At 38.2% G+C, this 17,500-nt stretch overlaps 1 protein-coding gene across 1 annotated transcript in view; it reads left to right on the top strand.

Moving 5' to 3' along the window:
* Positions 1–14,590, top strand: part of LOC123518694 (WD repeat-containing protein 26-like) — a 23,982-nt gene extending 9,392 nt beyond the window's left edge. Inside the window, 9 exon segments of the mRNA XM_045279724.1 lie at positions 464–542; positions 823–1,008; positions 3,094–3,219; positions 3,352–3,435; positions 3,818–3,902; positions 3,905–4,013; positions 4,945–5,153; positions 5,766–5,987; positions 10,035–14,590. Coding sequence (XP_045135659.1) covers positions 464–542; positions 823–1,008; positions 3,094–3,219; positions 3,352–3,435; positions 3,818–3,902; positions 3,905–4,013; positions 4,945–5,153; positions 5,766–5,987; positions 10,035–10,090 — 1,156 coding nt within the window. The 3' untranslated portion in view covers positions 10,091–14,590.
* Positions 14,591–17,500: the final 2,910 nt, after the last annotated feature.

The raw sequence follows: 17,500 nt of genomic DNA, 5'->3' as shown, positions 1-17,500 counted from the left end.
GCATTGTTTTGTACCTATTTATTCATTCGTGTATTTGATGGGTCGTAACACAGCCAGGTTTTGTTGTGGGTGTATTTGATGGGTCGTAACACAGCCAGGTTTTGTTGTTAGAGTATTTGACGAGTCGTAGGATGCACACAGTTTTAGCAGACACTGAAATGACAAAAAAAAAAGACGAGTTTTTTTTTTATCTTTTTATTTATTTATTTATTTATTTATGGTTGGTCTTTGTTCTCACCTTATACATAAAAAATATTAACCCAAATTTTTATCTCAATTCTAACCCCACACTTCCTAACCTAACCTAACCTAACCTAACCTCACACTTCATAACCTAACTTAACCTAATTTAATCTAACCTAACCAAACCCACACACATCCTAACCTAACCTAACCTAACCAATTTAACCCCCACACTTCTTAACCTAACCTAGCCAATTTAACCCCATACTTCCGCCGGCAGACTGGAGACGCTAATCCTTCAAGCAGTGGAGCAACAAAAAACACAGTGCGCATACCACAACTCCTACACAGACAGCCAGGTAAGTGTGTCTCCTGGCCCCATCACAATAACAACTCCCCCCATCACGATAACAACTACCCCCATCACAATAACAACTTCCAGACAGCCAGGCGTGTCTCCTCAACATGTATTAGGGTCAGGCAAAGAATTAGCTCACCTTCCCCCCCCCCAAAGAGAGAGAAAAGGGGAAAAGAGGAGCTAACTTAATCTAACTGTCCCTAACTTACACCTAATCTAAGAAAAAAAATAAAACTAACCTAACCTAACCTAACCTAGCCTAACCGTCCCTAACTCAACAGGTATTAGGGTCGGGCGGTTCGCTGTTGATGGACCACTCATGTCCCCGCAACGCCTTCCCCGGCACGACCATCCAGGTGTTGTCGGACCACTGTGACGAGGTCTGGATTGCTCGCTTCAGTCCTGACGGGTTCAAACTGGCCACCGGTTCAAAGGATTCCACTGTCATCATATGGGAGGTGGACCCGGTAAGTGGACCAGGCGGACTTGTTTATGTGGTCCTATTTATTTGATTTTGCAGACTTCATTTGTTTTATTTTGTGGATAGATAAAATGAAATAGAATAGATAAATTGATAAATGAAGAAATGAAGAACAGAGCAAATGGATACAAATTTGGCGTGTTAATTCTTTCAGTACTGGGACACATTTTTACCTTGAGATTTGTGTACCATTAGACCATTTTATTGACATTAGGAAGGGTCTATGGAGGGCAGAAGATTAATGGCCACAGTCTTCACTATTTTAACCCCTTCAGTACTGGGACACATTTTTACCTTGAGATTTGTGTACCATTAGACCATTTTATTGACATTAGGAAGGGTCTATGGAGGGCAGAAGATTAATGGCCACAGTCTTCACTATTTTAACCCCTTCAGTACTGGGACACATTTTTACCTTGAGATTTGTGTACCATTAGACCATTTTATTGACATTAGGAAGGGTCTATGGAGGGCAGAAGATTAATGGCCACAGTCTTCACTATTTTAACCCCTTCAGTACTGGGACACATTTTTACCTTGAGATTTGTGTACCATTAGACCATTTTATTGACATTAGGAAGGGTCTATGGAGGGCAGAAGATTAATGGCCACAGTCTTCACTATTTTAACCCCTTCAGTACTGGGACACATTTTTACCTTGAGATTTGTGTACCATTAGACCATTTTATTGACATTAGGAAGGGTCTATGGAGGGCAGAAGATTAATGGCCACAGTCTTCACTATTTTAACCCCTTCAGTACTGGGACACATTTTTACCTTGAGATTTGTGTACCATTAGACCATTTTATTGACATTAGGAAGGGTCTATGGAGGGCAGAAGATTAATGGCCACAGTCTTCACTATTTTAACCCCTTCAGTACTGGGACACATTTTTACCTTGAGATTTGTGTACCATTAGACCATTTTATTGACATTAGGAAGGGTCTATGGAGGGCAGAAGATTAATGGCCACAGTCTTCACTATTTTAACCCCTTCAGTACTGGGACACATTTTTACCTTGAGATTTGTGTACCATTAGACCATTTTATTGACATTAGGAAGGGTCTATGGAGGGCAGAAGATTAATGGCCACAGTCTTCACTATTTTAACCCCTTCAGTACTGGGACACATTTTTACCTTGAGATTTGTGTACCATTAGACCATTTTATTGACATTAGGAAGGGTCTATGGAGGGCAGAAGATTAATGGCCACAGTCTTCACTATTTTAACCCCTTCAGTACTGGGACACATTTTTACCTTGAGATTTGTGTACCATTAGACCATTTTATTGACATTAGGAAGGGTCTATGGAGGGCAGAAGATTAATGGCCACAGTCTTCACTATTTTAACCCCTTCAGTACTGGGACACATTTTTACCTTGAGATTTGTGTACCATTAGACCATTTTATTGACATTAGGAAGGGTCTATGGAGGGCAGAAGATTAATGGCCACAGTCTTCACTATTTTAACCCCTTCAGTACTGGGACACATTTTTACCTTGAGATTTGTGTACCATTAGACCATTTTATTGACATTAGGAAGGGTCTATGGAGGGCACAAGATTAATGGCCACAGTCTTCACTATTTTAACCCCTTCAGTACTGGGACACATTTTTACCTTGAGATTTGTGTACCATTAGACCATTTTATTGACATTAGGAAGGGTCTATGGAGGGCACAAGATTAATGGCCACAGTCTTCACTATTTTAACCCCTTCAGTACTGGGACACATTTTTACCTTGAGATTTGTGTACCATTAGACCATTTTATTGACATTAGGAAGGGTCTATGGAGGGCAGAAGATTAATGGCCACAGTCTTCACTATTTTAACCCCTTCAGTACTGGGACACATTTTTACCTTGAGATTTGTGTACCATTAGACCATTTTATTGACATTAGGAAGGGTCTATGGAGGGCACAAGATTAATGGCCACAGTCTTCACTATTCTAACCCCCCACATGAGTTTGTGAAGCTGTAGAAAGTCACCAAATAGTCACCACAATGAATAGGGAAACACGTCATGCTACAGAAGGGGCTAATGTAGTTCCACCACCCATACAGGAGACACTGACAGTCACTCGCCGCTTCACACTGGACGGACACTCTTATGGGGTGGTGTACCTTGCCTGGAGCCCCGACAGCACCAAGCTCATTGTCTGTCTGCAGGAGGAGGCCGCTGAGCTTATGGTATGTGTATGTGTGTGTGTGTGTGTGTGTGTGTGTGTTATACCATCTTGATTTATTTACTGATGTCTTGAAATGAAAAATATATAACAGTCTGTGTGTGTGTGTGTGTGTGTGTGTGTGTGTTTGTTGCAGGTTTGGGACACAGAGAGAGGGGAACAGATCTGCAAGGTGTCCAACTCTCCTGACGACTCACTCACCTGCGCTGCCTGGCATAAGGTGTGTCTGTCTGTCTGTCTGTCTGTGTGTGACTTGAGATCCTGAAGCATTGACATTATTACCTTGTTTAGTCCTTAAATTAGTGTGAAAATCCATTATTCTATTAAAAAAGCTTTATATAGTGTAACTCCCGGCCTGCTTCTGTGTTTCCATCTTCCTACGACTTGACCATTTACGAGGGAGGTTTTAAGACATTTTTCCTTGATTTTGGCTAACTCTCTGTTTTGTTTAGGGAACCGGCACTCAAGTAGGCCTTTTTTTTTTCTAATATTTTGTTGTTCATGGCTGGTTTGTATTATTCACTTAAATAAACAAAAGTTAACCCAAATGTAATTATTATTTTTTTTACCTAACCTAACCTAACCTAACCTCACCACCCCAGGACTCAAGAAGGTTCGTGTGTGGCGGAATGCGTGGACAATTTTACCAGTGCGACCTCAATGGGCAGATCCTGGACTCTTGGGAGGGGTCCGAGTGCAGTGTTTGGCCATACAGAACGACGGAAAGACAGTGCTGGCCTCCGACACACACCATCGCATTAGAGGCTACCATTTCGACGAGGTGCAGGACCACAATATGTAAGTTTCAGGGGTGTTGTGGTGTTGTGGTGGTGTTGTGGTTCATTTTTCTTTTTTTTGTGGTGTTTGTGTGGTGTTTGTTGTGTTCGTGGTGTGTTTGGTTTTCTATATAATTTGTGGTGTTATGGTGTGTGTGTTCAAGTGTCTACATATTTTTCTTTTGTGGTGTGAAGTGTTGTGGCTTCTACAGTGGTGTAGTGGTGTTACATATTGGGAAACCACGAAAACACCCTTAAAAACCCACGTCACATATTGTTTCTCCTGTTAATAGTGCAGAAATGTTGTTAATCTGTCACTAGAACCACGAAAACACCCTTTAAAACCCACGTCACTTATTGTTTCTCCTGTTAATAATACAGAAATGTTGTTAATCTGTCACTAGAACCACAAAAGCACCCTTAAAAACCCACGTCACTTATTGTTTCTCCTGTTAATAATACAGAAATGTTGTTAATCTGTCACTAGAACCACAAAAACACCCTTAAAAACCCACATCACTTATTGTTTCTCCTGTTAATAATACAGAAATGTTGTTAATCTGTCACTAGAACCACAAAAACACCCTTAAAAACCCACGTCACTTATTGTTTCTCCTGTTAACAATGCAGAAATGTTGTTAATCTGCCACTAGAACCACAAAAACACCCTTAAAAACCCACGTCACTTATTGTTTCTCCTGCTAATAATACAGAAATGTTGTTAATCTGCCACTAGAACCACAAAAACACCACATCACTTATTGTTTCACCAGTTAATAATGCATAAATCTTGTTAATATACCACTAGAACCACAAAAACACCCTTGAAAACCCACATAACTGACTATTTCACCATTTCTCTAGTTAGCAATACAGAAATCTTATTAATACACCACTGGAACAGCAAATAAACCTCTAACCTAACCTAACCTAACCTAACAACTCCCCCACAGCATACAAGAAGATCACAGCATCATGTCGTTCACTCTGGACCTCACTGGGAACTATGCCCTTTTGAACGTAGCGAACCAGGGTGTGCATCTTTGGGATCTGCGGAACAGGACACTGGTTCGCAAGTTCCGCGGCCTCACTCAAGGTCATTACACCATCCACTCCTGCTTTGGGGGCGAGTACCAGAACTTCATCGCGTCAGGGAGTGAAGGTAAGGTCACTTTAGTTAAGTTAGATAAGGTTAAGTTAGGTTAGGTTAGGTTAGGTTAAGATTAGTGTAAGTTACATACTATTAAGTTGAATTAGGTTAAGTGAGATCATATTGGTTAGGTTAGGTTAGGCTAGACATTCTTAAACGCACCCCAAGCCAACCTAACCTAACTTAACCTTCCAGACAACACACCCTAATGCACCCAAACACTACCAAAACACACTCAAAACACATAAAACACATCAAAACACACCCAAAACATCCCAAAACACACCCAGACACACCCCAAAACACCCCAATATCCCCAAAACACAGCCAAACACACTCAAAACACACCAAAGCACACCCAAAACACCAAAACACATCCAAACACACTAAAACACACCAAAAACACTCCAAAACACCAAAAACACACCAAAAACACCAAAACACCCCTAAACACACCAAAAACACACCAAAACACCCAAAACACACCCAAAACACATCAAAACACACACAACACACCCAAAACACACCAAATACCAAAACAAAAACACCCCAAATCACAAATCCCCCAAAACACACCAAACATCTCCCAAACCAAACCTAACCTAACCTAACCTAACTTTGCAGACAACAAAGTGTACATCTGGCACCACAAGAGAGAACTACCAGTTGTGACACTTTCTGGACACACCCGCACTGTTAACTGTGTCACCTGGAACCCTGTATATTCTTCCATGATCGCCTCTGTGTCCGATGATGCCACTGTGCGGGTGTGGGGTCCCGCGCCGCAGTACCGAGCCACCACCACCGCCACCAGATCGCAAAATGGAACCACCTCTACTTCTAATGGTAATGGTGTGTGTGTGTGTGTGTGTGTGTGTGTGTGTGTGGTGTGTTTGGGTGTGTTTAGGTGTGTTTTGTGTGTTTAAGGGTGTTTTGGTGTGTTTTGGGTTGTTTGGGTGTGTTTTGGGGTGTTTGGGTGTGTTTACGGGTGTTTGGGTGTGTGGGTGTGTTTAGGTGTGTGTTTTGGGATATTTTGATGTGTTTTTGGGGTGTTTGGGTATGTTTTGGTGTGGTTAAGGATGTGCAGTGTGTTTTGATGTGTTTTAGCAGTCTTTTTGAGTGTGGTTTAGTGTGTTTTGGTGTGTTTTGATATGTTTTTGGGGTGTTTGAGGGTGTGCAGTGTGTTTTAGGGGTGTTTATGATGTGTTTTGGGGTGTGTTTGTGTGTTTATATGTGTTTAATTAGGTTACCTTGGGCATTTCAAGTGTGTATGACTGTGTGTGTGTGTGTGTGTGTGTGTGTGTGTGTGTGTGTGTGTGTAGCATTGTGTTGTGCCGCAGGGAGTGTGTGTCTTATCCAGTGTGATTTGTTGCAGATTCACAGAGTGTCGGATGAGAGGACGCAGGCCAAGAATGATGATGATGATGATGATGAAGGAGGAGGAGGAGAGAGAGAGAGAGGTAGAGAGAGGTAGAGACAATTAAACCCCTCAGTACTATGATGCGTTGCCATATTAATTCTTACTCTACAGCTTCAGAAACTCTTGTGGGGGATCAAAATAGTGAAGACTGTGGCCATTAACCTTCTCACTTAACAACATACTAAACTGTCTTAAAATGCTGTAAAAACTTGCCAAACTGTCTTAAAATGCTGTAAAAACTTGCCAAACTCTTAAAATGCTGTAAAAACTTGCCAAACTCTTAAAATGCTGTAAAAATTTTGCCAAACTCTTAAAATGCTGTAAAAATCTTGCCAAACTGTCTTAAAATACTGTAAAAATCTTGCAAGCTAAAATACTGTAAAAATCTTGCTAAACTGTCTTAAAATGCTGTTAAAATCTTGCCAAACTGTTTTAAAATGCCTTAAAACTTCGCAAATTGTTTTAAAATGGCCTAAAAACATGCCAAACTATCTTAAAATGCTATTAAAATCTTGCCAAACTTTTAAAATGCCTTAAAACTTCGCAAATTGTTTTAAAATGGCCTAAAAACATGCCAAACTATCTTAAGAATGCCTTAAAAAACATGCCAAACCATCTTAGAATGCCTTAAAAAAGTTCCCAGCCTCACTTAGTTAAAATTACATAAATCTTGCCCGACTTAAAATGCCTTAAGACTTGCTAAACTGTCTTAAAATGCCTTAAAAACATACCAAAGTGTCTTAGAGTGCCCTAAATCATGCCCAACTGTCTTAGAATGCCCTATAAACAACCAAACTCTTAAAATGCTCTGAAAAACATGCTGAACTGTCTAAAAATGCCCTAAAAAAACATGACTCCTCATATTCATTCTGGTGACTATTTGGTGATTTTCTACAGCTTCAGAAACTCATGTGGGGGTTTAAATAGTGAAGACTGTGGCCATTAATCTTCTGCCCTCCATAGACCCTTCCAAATGTCAATAGAATGGTCTAATGGTACACAAAACTTGAGGAAAAAATGTGTCCCAGTACTGAAGGAATTAAAATAGTGAAGACTGTGGCCATTAATCTTCTGCCCTCCATAGACCCTTCCAAATGTCAATAAAATGGTCTAATGGTACACAAAACGCAAGGTAAAAATGTGTCCCAGTACTGAAGGGATTAATATTGTGGCTTGTGTCCTCAAACTCTTGGGCATCTTCAATTTTTTCAAGGTTTTCAAGGTTGTAGTGGAAGTTATTGTGGTTTTCAAGAGTTCTAGTGGAAGTTATAGGGATTTTTCAAGGTTCTAGTGGAAGTTATTGGTGTTTTTCAAGGTTCTAGTGGAAGTTATTGGTGTTTTTCAAGGTCCTAGTGGAAGTTATTGGGGTTTTTCAAGGTTCTAGTGGAAGTTATTGGTGTTTTTCAAGGTTCTAGTGGAAGTTATTGGTGTTTTCAAGGTTCTAGTGGAAGTTATTGGGGTTTTCAAGGTTCTAGTGGAAGTTATTGGGGTTTTTCAAGGTTCTAGTGGAAGTTATTGGTGTTTTTCAAGGTTCTAGTGGAAGTTATTGGGGTTTTCAAGGTCCTAGTGGAAGTTATTGGGGTTTTTCAAGGTTCTAGTGGAAGTTATTGGGGTTTTCAAGGTTCTAGTGGAAGTTATTGGGGTTTTCAAGGTTCTAGTGGAAGTTATTGGTGTTTTCAAGGTTCTAGTGGAAGTTATTGGTGTTTTCAAGGTTCTAGTGGAAGTTATTGGGGTTTTCAAGGTTCTAGTGGAAGTTATTGGGGTTTTCAAGGTTCTAGTGGAAGTTATTGGGGTTTTCAAGGTTCTAGTGGAAGTTATTGGGGTTTTCAAGGTTCTAGTGGAAGTTATTGGGGTTTTCAAGGTTCTAGTGGAAGTTATTGGGGTTTTTCAAGGTTCTAGTGGAAGTTATTGGTGTTTTCAAGGTTCTAGTGGAAGTTATTGGTGTTTTTCAAGGTTCTAGTGGAAGTTATTGGTGTTTTTCAAGGTCCTAGTGGAAGTTATTGGGGTTTTCAAGGTCCTAGTGGAAGTTATTGGGGTTTTTCAAGGTTCTAGTGGAAGTTATTGGGGTTTTCAAGGTCCTAGTGGAAGTTATTGGGGTTTTCAAGGTCCTAGTGGAAGTTATTGGGGTTTTTCAAGGTTCTAGTGGAAGTTATTGGGGTTTTCAAGGTCCTAGTGGAAGTTATTGGGGTTTTCAAGGTCCTAGTGGAAGTTATTGGGGTTTTCAAGGTTCTAGTGGAAGTTATTGGGGTTTTTCAAGGTTCTAGTGAAAGTTATTGGAGTTTTTTCAAGATCCTAGTGAATTTATTGGAAGTAACTTAAAATTCTGAAGGGCGTTTATCATAATTCCAGCGACATGCTAACAAGAACAAAGAGAAAGAAAAAAAAATAAGACAAAATGAGACAGAAATTTTAAGTTGACATTCCAAACAGTTCATTGAAAGCCCAAGTTTGAGAGATAGCAAGCCTGGATGGTAATAGTGTGTGTGTGGATTGTGGAGACTGGTACGTGGTGTATGTGGCGACTGTGTTAGGTTAGCTTTAGGACTGACAGCAAAGGAGGAGGAGGAGAGAGAGAGAGAGAGAGATACAGAGAGAAGAGAAAGGGGTGGAGTGGATGGATAGGAGATAAACAGTCAAGAAAAGAGGAGGAAGAGGAAGAGGAGGTGAGAGATACAGAAAGGGTGAAGAGAAAGCATTTAGAGAAGTATTTACCTCACCAGTGTGTCTTTTAGTCCTCTTAAGTGACGTTGAATGGTGTTGAGCAGTGTTGAGTAGTGTTAACAAGTATTTAGAGAATTATTTACTTGATCCAGTGTATCTTTTAGTGGTGTTAAGTGGTGTTGACAAGCATTTAGACAAATATTTACCTCATCAGTGGATCTTTTAGTGGTGTTAAGTAATGTTTAGTGGTGTTGAGCAGTGTTGAATGGTATTGAGCGGTGTTGACAAGCATATAGACAAGTATTTACCTCACCAATGGATCTTTTAGTGGTATTAAGTGGTGTAAAGTAATATTTAGTGGTGTTGAGTGGTGTTGAGCGGTGTTGACAAGCATTTAGACAAATATTTACCTCAGCAGTGGATCTTTTAGTGGTGTTAAGTAATGTTTAGTGGTGTTGAGCAGTGTTGAATGGTATTGAGCGGTGTTGACAAGCATTTAGACAAATATTTACCTCACCAATGGATCTTTTAGTGGCATTAAGTAATATTTAGTGGTGTTGAATGGTGTTGAGTGGTGTTGAGCGGTGTTGACAAGCATTTAGACAAATATTTACCTCATCATTGGATCTTTTAGTGGTGTTAAGTAATGTTTAGTGGTGTTGAGCAGTGTTGAATGGTATTGAGCGGTGTTGACAAGCATTTAGACAAATATTTACCTCACCAATGGATCTTTTAGTGGCATTAAGTAATATTTAGTGGTGTTGAATGATGTTGACTGGTGTTGAGCTTACCGGTGTATCTTTTGTCCGCAGGGAGAGAGTCGGAATCTCCACCACTTGCCTTTCTGAGCAACGGAGCGACTGTCTAGTGTTGACACAGACAGACAGACAGACAGTCATGGCCCGCCACACGCCACACACAATATCTCGTCGCTAAGTCGCCGGTGCTGCCCCAGAATAACACCCCAGTACCCCAGAACACCCCAGTACACCCCACCCCAGAACCCCCAAAGTACAGTGCCACAGGGGTAAACCAGTGCAGAGACAATTTTAATAAGACGTGTGTTTTGCCCGCATTTGTTCACGTGTGTGGGGCAGGTGTGTGCGTGTGTGCGTGTGTGTGTGTGTGTCCCCTCATGTGCTGGACTCGCTAACCTCTTTAAACCATCTGGTGTTGTGTGTTTTTTTTTTTTTTTTTTTTTTTTTTTTTTTTATTTTTATTTTTATTATCATTATTTTTTATTTTTTGGTGTTGAGTGTTGAAAAAGTCGCTCCGAGGCTCCCAGGATGGTGTGTGTGTGTCGCTGGGATCCTTCCTCAACACCACCACCTACACCACCACCTCCAGCCAGCCATCACCCAACACCGCCACCCACAAGATAAAAACTGCCGTGGTGTTGAGTTTGGGTGAAGTGGTGTTGTCTGGATGAAAACTGCCCATCACATCACCAGGACAACTTCAGTACCTCACCCTGGCTGCTACATCAACACCACAACACCACCCTGTCGATGCAACACCCTGGAACACCCTGTCAACACCAACCTTTCAACACCACCTTGTCAACTTCAACTCTGGAACTTTATTTTAGCTAAACTTCCACAAAATTTTTCTATTCTGGCCTCTGTTATCATCAAAACTTCTTTCATTTGGCACCCTGTACCTTCAAAATTTCTTGTAACACCCTGTAACTTCATTATCTTCCTGTAACTTCATTATCTTATCTCAAACTTTTTATTTTCACTTCATATTAGCTAAACTTCCTCAAAATTTTCTTATTCTGGCTTGTGTATCATCAAAACTTCTTTCATTTGACATCCTGCACTTCAAAAACTTCTTGTAACACCCTGTAACTTCATTATCATATCTCAAACTTCCTTAATTTCAGCATATTAACTAAACTTCCTCAAAATGTTCCTATTCTGGCCTCTGTATCATCAAAACTTTAATTTAATACCCTGTACCTTCAAAACTTCTTGTAACACCCTGTAACTTCATTATCTTATCTCAAACTTCCTTATTTTCACTCCTTTCTCTCATTCTTTATCTTTTCTGTGACATTACCAAGAGTTATCAAGCTTATCTTAACTCTATTTTTTTTTACCCATTATCTTTGTCTCTACATCTACAAAAACTTCAGTATCTTTATCTGGGCTACTACATAACTTCATCTCTTAACTGAACCTAACCTAACCCAACCTAACACAATTTAATACCTCAATATCTTAAAACATGTCTACCTCTCAGTACTTCACCTCTTTCCTCCTCCTCCTCCTCTTCCTGTTCTTCCTGCTCCTCCTCCTCCTCCTCCTCCTCCTCCTCCTCCTCCTCCTCCTCCTCCTCCTCCTCCTCCTCCTCCTCCTCCTCCTCCTCTTCTTCCTCCTCTTCCTCTTCTTCAACCAGCCAGCCAGCCAGCATCAACAACAACAACTGTAAATAAAAAGTGTGTCTTCGTGTGTGTGAGTGAGTGTGTGTGTGGAGTTCCTCTGTCCACCTTATCCACTCCACTGTGTGTCGAAAGTGGAGGGAAGTGGAGAGGGGTTTGCGTTTATCAGTTCAATTTGTACATATGTTCTGTTTTGTAACTTGTAATGCATTATAAAACCAAGGAAAGAAGGAAGAAAGGAAGGAAGGAAGGAAGGATGACTGGATGACTGTCTGTGTGTCTGTGTGTGTGTGTGTTTTGTAGCTATGTATAGATATTTTGTATTGTATCATGAATTAACTAAAGGAAAGTGATATGAATAAGGAGAACAGAAGAAAAGGAAGGATATAGACATGGAAGTGACAGATTAGATTTGACTTGTAGAGAGAGAGAAAGAGAGAGAGAGAGAATGTGTAAGGTCTCTCAAACTTGTAGAAACTTGGATTAAACTGGACTTGTAGAGAGAGAGAGAGATAGGGAGAGAAAGAGAGAGAGAGGGAGAATGTGTAAGCTCTCTCTCAAACTTGTAGAAACTTGATTAAACTGGGCTTGTAGAGAGAGAAAGGGAGAGAAAGAGAGAGAGGAGAATGTGTAAGCTCTCTCTCAAACTTGTAGAAACTTGGATTAAACTGGACTTGTAGAGAGAGAAAGAGAGATAGGGAGAGAAAGAGAGAGAGGAGAATGTGTAAGCTCTCTCTCAAACTTGTAGAAACTAGTGTGTGTGTGTGTGTGGATTAATTTTGAGGTTTAGAATGTTTTAATGGAGAAAGGAAAAATAATGTTGCAGTTTAGAATTTTTGATATTTTGAGAGAAAAAAATGAGAAAAAAATGCCAGAATAGATTTTTGAGATCAGTGAAGAGAAAATGAACTTGAGAAAAAATGCTGAGAACTTTTTGAGCTGTCAGAAGAGAAAAAAAGAGAGAAATGAACTTGTGGAGAGAACACCACCACTCTTATTAGAACTTTTCAGGGTATGAGTGAAGAGAGAAAGAGAAAATGAACTTGTAGAGAAAAAATGCTGAGAACTTTTTATTTTTAGCTGTCAGTGAAGAGAAAGAGTAAAAAAAAAATGAACTTGGAGAGAGAACACTAAACTTTGAACTTTTTGAGGTATCAGTGAAGGGAGAAAGAGAAAATGAACTTATGGAGAAAAAAAGCCCAAGAACTTTTTACTTTTGAGATATCAGAAGAGAAAAGGAGAGAGAAAAATGAACTTGAGAGAGCAAATGTAGGGAAAAAAAAAATGATCTTGTGGAAAAAGAAAGACACTAAATATGGAACTTTTACCCTTTGAGATGTCAGAGAGAGAGAGAAAAATGAACTTGAGAGAGAACAACACTGAAGTTTGATCTTTTTGAGGTATCAGTGAAGGAAGAAAGAAAAAAATGAACTTGTGGATAGAAAAAATCTTAAGAACTTGTAATTTTGAGATGTGAATGAATAGAGAGAAAAAATGAACTTGGAGAGAGAACAACACTGAACTTTGAACTTTTTGAGGTATCAGTGAAGGAAAAAAGAAAAAAATGAACTTGTGGAGAGAAAAAATCATAAGAACTTGTAATTTTAAGATGTCAGTGGAGAAAGAGAGAGAGAGAGAGAGAGACTAAACTTAACACCTTTTTAATGGCAGATTTTGAGATAAGAGTGAAGAGAAAGAGAGAGAAAAAAATCAAAACAAATATTTTAAACTTGCAACAAAAACAGGAATTGAAAAATGAGGTGATGATGATGATGATGGTGATGATAAATTGAAATAATAAATGCTGAAATAATGATGACAGTTTAAAATAATGATGATGATGATGATGACAACTTGAAATAATGATGATGATGTTTACAAGGACTAATAATTTATCTATTTATTTTATTTATATTTTTGAAGGCCTTAGTATGTTTGTTCGTTTGTTTGTGTGTGTTTTGTGTTTTGACATTTGCGTTTTTGTGGATTTATGGATGTTTTTTTTTTTGTGTGTTTTATTTTGTTGGTAAATTTTTTTGTGTGTTTGGATGAAAAAATGATAAAATGGATGAGGTTTTTAATGAAGGGAAGGAAAATTAAATGGCTTTGCAAATTAGGAAATATAGAAATTCTTTTAAAACTTGACTTAAATATAAAAAGAAGAAAAAACTGATAAGGAAAAGAGAAAAAAGAAATATATAAAATGGCTGAGCTTTATAAAGAAGGGAAGGAAAATTAAATGGCTTTGCAAAGTAGGAAACATAGAAATACTTTTAAAACTTGGCAAAAAAATATAAAGAGACGGAAAAGAACATTTGAAAGAAAGGAGAGAAAAAAAATATAAAATGGCAGGACTTTATAATGAAGGGAAGGAAAATTAAATGGCTTTGCAAATTAAGAAACATAGAAATACTTTTAAAACTTGTCAGAAAAATAAAAAAACTGAAAAAAAAAGTTTGAAAGAAAAGGAAAAGAAAAAAAAATATGAACTTTATGACTAGAAAATTTGTAGACAGAGAAATACTTTTAAAACTTGACTGAAATATTAAAAAAAAGAAAAACAAGATAAGAGGGAGAGAAAAATGAAAAAATGGCTGAGCTTTATATAATGAATGAAAGGAAAATGAAATGGCTTGTAAATTAAGAAAGATAGAAATGCCTTTAAAAACTTGACAAAAATATAAAAAAAGAAGAAAAGATAAGAGGGAGAGAGAAAAATAAAAAAATGGATGAACTTTATTATGAAGGAAGGGAAAAGTAGATAAATAGAAAAAAATAAGGAAAAATAAGAAAATACATCAAAATACTTTTAAAAACACAACAAAAATATAAAAAAAGAAGAAAAAGAACATGGTGAGAGAGAGAGAGAGAGAGAGAAGGAAAATTTGGAAGACTGACGTACAAAACAGGAAAATCTATTTGTTTTTTGAGGGAAAAGAAGAAAAGAAAAGAAAAAGATGAATGGAAGTTATAATGAGAGAGAGAGAGAGAGGAAAAACACACACTCGAGATTTTACAAGCTTAAAGAAAACATTTTGAAAACAAGATAGAAAAATAAGAAAAATAGAGAGAGAGAGAGAGAGAGAGAGAGAGAGAGAGAGTTTGACGTAGTACCAGTAAGCAAAAGAATGTGTGTATGTACGTATGTCGCTCGAATTGGCAACCCTGTAAGCTCTTCACGTCACGCCCTGAATAATCTAATGTTTTGGTTCCCGTTTTCTTTTCATCCGTTTTCTTTTCCGTTTTCTTTTGGATTTTAAAGACAAACTGTTCGAGAATTGATTGATTTATTAATGGATGTATCAAGGCAATTTTTTTGTTTATTTGAGTTTATTTGATTGTGTTTTGTTTGTTACTGTGGCTGTAGCACACACACACACACACACACGCACACACTCTTAGATGCTCACACCTTAAAGATACACAAAACACACTCAAACACACCAAAAACACACTCAAACACCCCATAAACACTCAAAGAACCCCCAAAACACCCCAAAACACCACAAAAACACCACAAAACACACCAAACACACAAAAACACCCCATAACAACAAAACGACCCCCAAAACACCCCAAAACTTACAAAACACCCCAAAACACTCCAAAACATCCCCCAAAAAACACACATAAACACCCTTAAAACACTCCCAAAACACTCCCAAAACACCCTTAAAACACTCTCAACATCCCCCAAGCAGTTTGCAATCATTAGGAAGTAAGGAGATAGTCATTAATGTTTATCTTAATGCAAAAATGTGTGTGTGTGTGTGTGTGTGTGTGTGTGTGTGTGTGTGTGTGTGTGTGTGTGTGTGTGTGTGTGTGTGTGTCAAGGAGTGATTGGGTGTTGAGGTAATGTCATGCAAGGTCAAATCAGGTCATAAGCAGGTTAGGTAAGGTCATTAGAATTGTAATGTTGTAAGTACACACACACACACACACACACACACACACACACACACACACACACACACACACACACACACACACACACACACACACACACACACACACACAACCTCCAAAACACACAAAACATCCCCAAAACACTCCTATAAGCCCACAAAACACACAAAACATCCCAAAACACATACAAAACACCCCAACACACACAAAACACACAAAATCACTCAAAACATCCTAACACAAACACACACAAAACACCCCTAAAACACACAAAACACCCCCAAAACACACAAAACATCCTTAAACACACCCATCCCAAAAACACACAAAAAACATCCCAAAACACACAAAAACATCCCACAAAACATCCCAAAACAAACCCCCAAAAACACACAAAACACAAAAACACTCCTAAACACACAAAACACCCCCAAAACACCCCTAAAACACACAAAACACCCCCAAAACACACAAAACACCCAAAACAAAACACACACACACACACACACAGAGAGCAGGTGGTGTTGATGGTGGTGGTGGTGGTGTTGGTGGTGGTGTGTTTGTTGTGGGGTGTTGTATAGGCTTGTCTTGCCTCGGAGATGACACCCTGCCACTCTTCATGTTTGGAATGCGTTTGGAATCCTTTGTTTTGTTTTCTTGTCTTTCTCTACAACAACAACAACAACAACAACAACAACAACAAGAGGAGTCACTGTAGCCATTCTTCTTTCTTTCTTTTTCTTTTTTTTTTTTTTTTTTTTTATTTCAAGTTTTTGTTTGTTTTTTGCATCTTTCTTTCATAAATACGAGAAAATTTTGTTTGTTTTCTTGTTTTTTGTCTATTTAATTTTTTGCTGTTTTTTTATTTTTATTTTTTTTTTTTTTTTATTTCATCTTATTTTTTCTGCGTTTTTATTTGCTTGTTTTTTTGCTTATTTTTCTTTCATAAACAACAGAGTAATTGTTTTGTTTTTTTTTTCTATTTTTTTTCTTATTTTTCTTTCATAAACAACAGAATAATTGTTTTTTTTGTTTTTCGTTCTTGTTTTGTTATAAATTTTCTTTTCTTCTATTTTTTTTTCTTATTTTTCTTTCATAAACAACAGAATAATTGTTGTTTTGTTGTTTTTTTTCTTGTTTTGCTATTAATTCTCTCTCTCTCCTCATTTTTGCCCATTTTTGTTTGTATGTGAAGTGTTTGTGTTTTTGTGGCCCCTATTAGACCCATTAGCCCTTTGTTTGTGTCCCTCAGACCCATTAGCCCTCTATGGCCCTCTCAGACCCATTACCCCTTTATTTATGGCCCTATTAGACCCATTACTCCTTTGTTTGTGGACCTATCTGAACCATTAACCCTTTGTGGCCCTTTTGCATCCATTACCCCTTTGTTTGTGGACCTATCTGAACCATTAACCCTTTGTGGCCCTCTCACAGCCATTAGCCCCTTGTTTGTGGCCCTATGTGACCCATTAGCCCATTACTTCTCTCCTTTCCATGTGACACAATGCCATTAGAGCTTTTCTAGTTTAAAATAATGGTAATATTAATAATAACAATAATATTAATAGTAATAAGTAAATCAACGTATATTTTGAAATCAAAGAATTTTAAAAGTGTTGCAGTAGTGTTAGGAACTACTACTACTACTACTACTACTACTACTACTACTACTACTACTACTACTACTACTATGACAAGTACTGGTTATTTTTAAAGTGTTTTTGTTACGTCAGTCAAAAATAAGAGTGCCAATTTATTTGTTTGTGGTACAAGCAACGAATTACCACACACACACACACACACACACACACACACACACATGTATACTAGATAATTTTTTTCTCTCAAAATCTTTCCCAATTTCTTATGAAAACGTCCTTAAAAATCATTACTTTATTTTTCTATACTCAGAATAGAAAAATAATCACACACACACACACACACACACACACACACACACCACCAGAGATGCGGGTGTGGTGGTGGTGT

Source organism: Portunus trituberculatus, chromosome 1, assembly GCF_017591435.1.
Source record: "Portunus trituberculatus isolate SZX2019 chromosome 1, ASM1759143v1, whole genome shotgun sequence".
Taxonomy (NCBI): domain Eukaryota; kingdom Metazoa; phylum Arthropoda; class Malacostraca; order Decapoda; family Portunidae; genus Portunus; species Portunus trituberculatus.
Note: the sequence above shows the minus strand (reverse complement) of the source record. Positions and strands in the feature narration are given on the sequence as shown.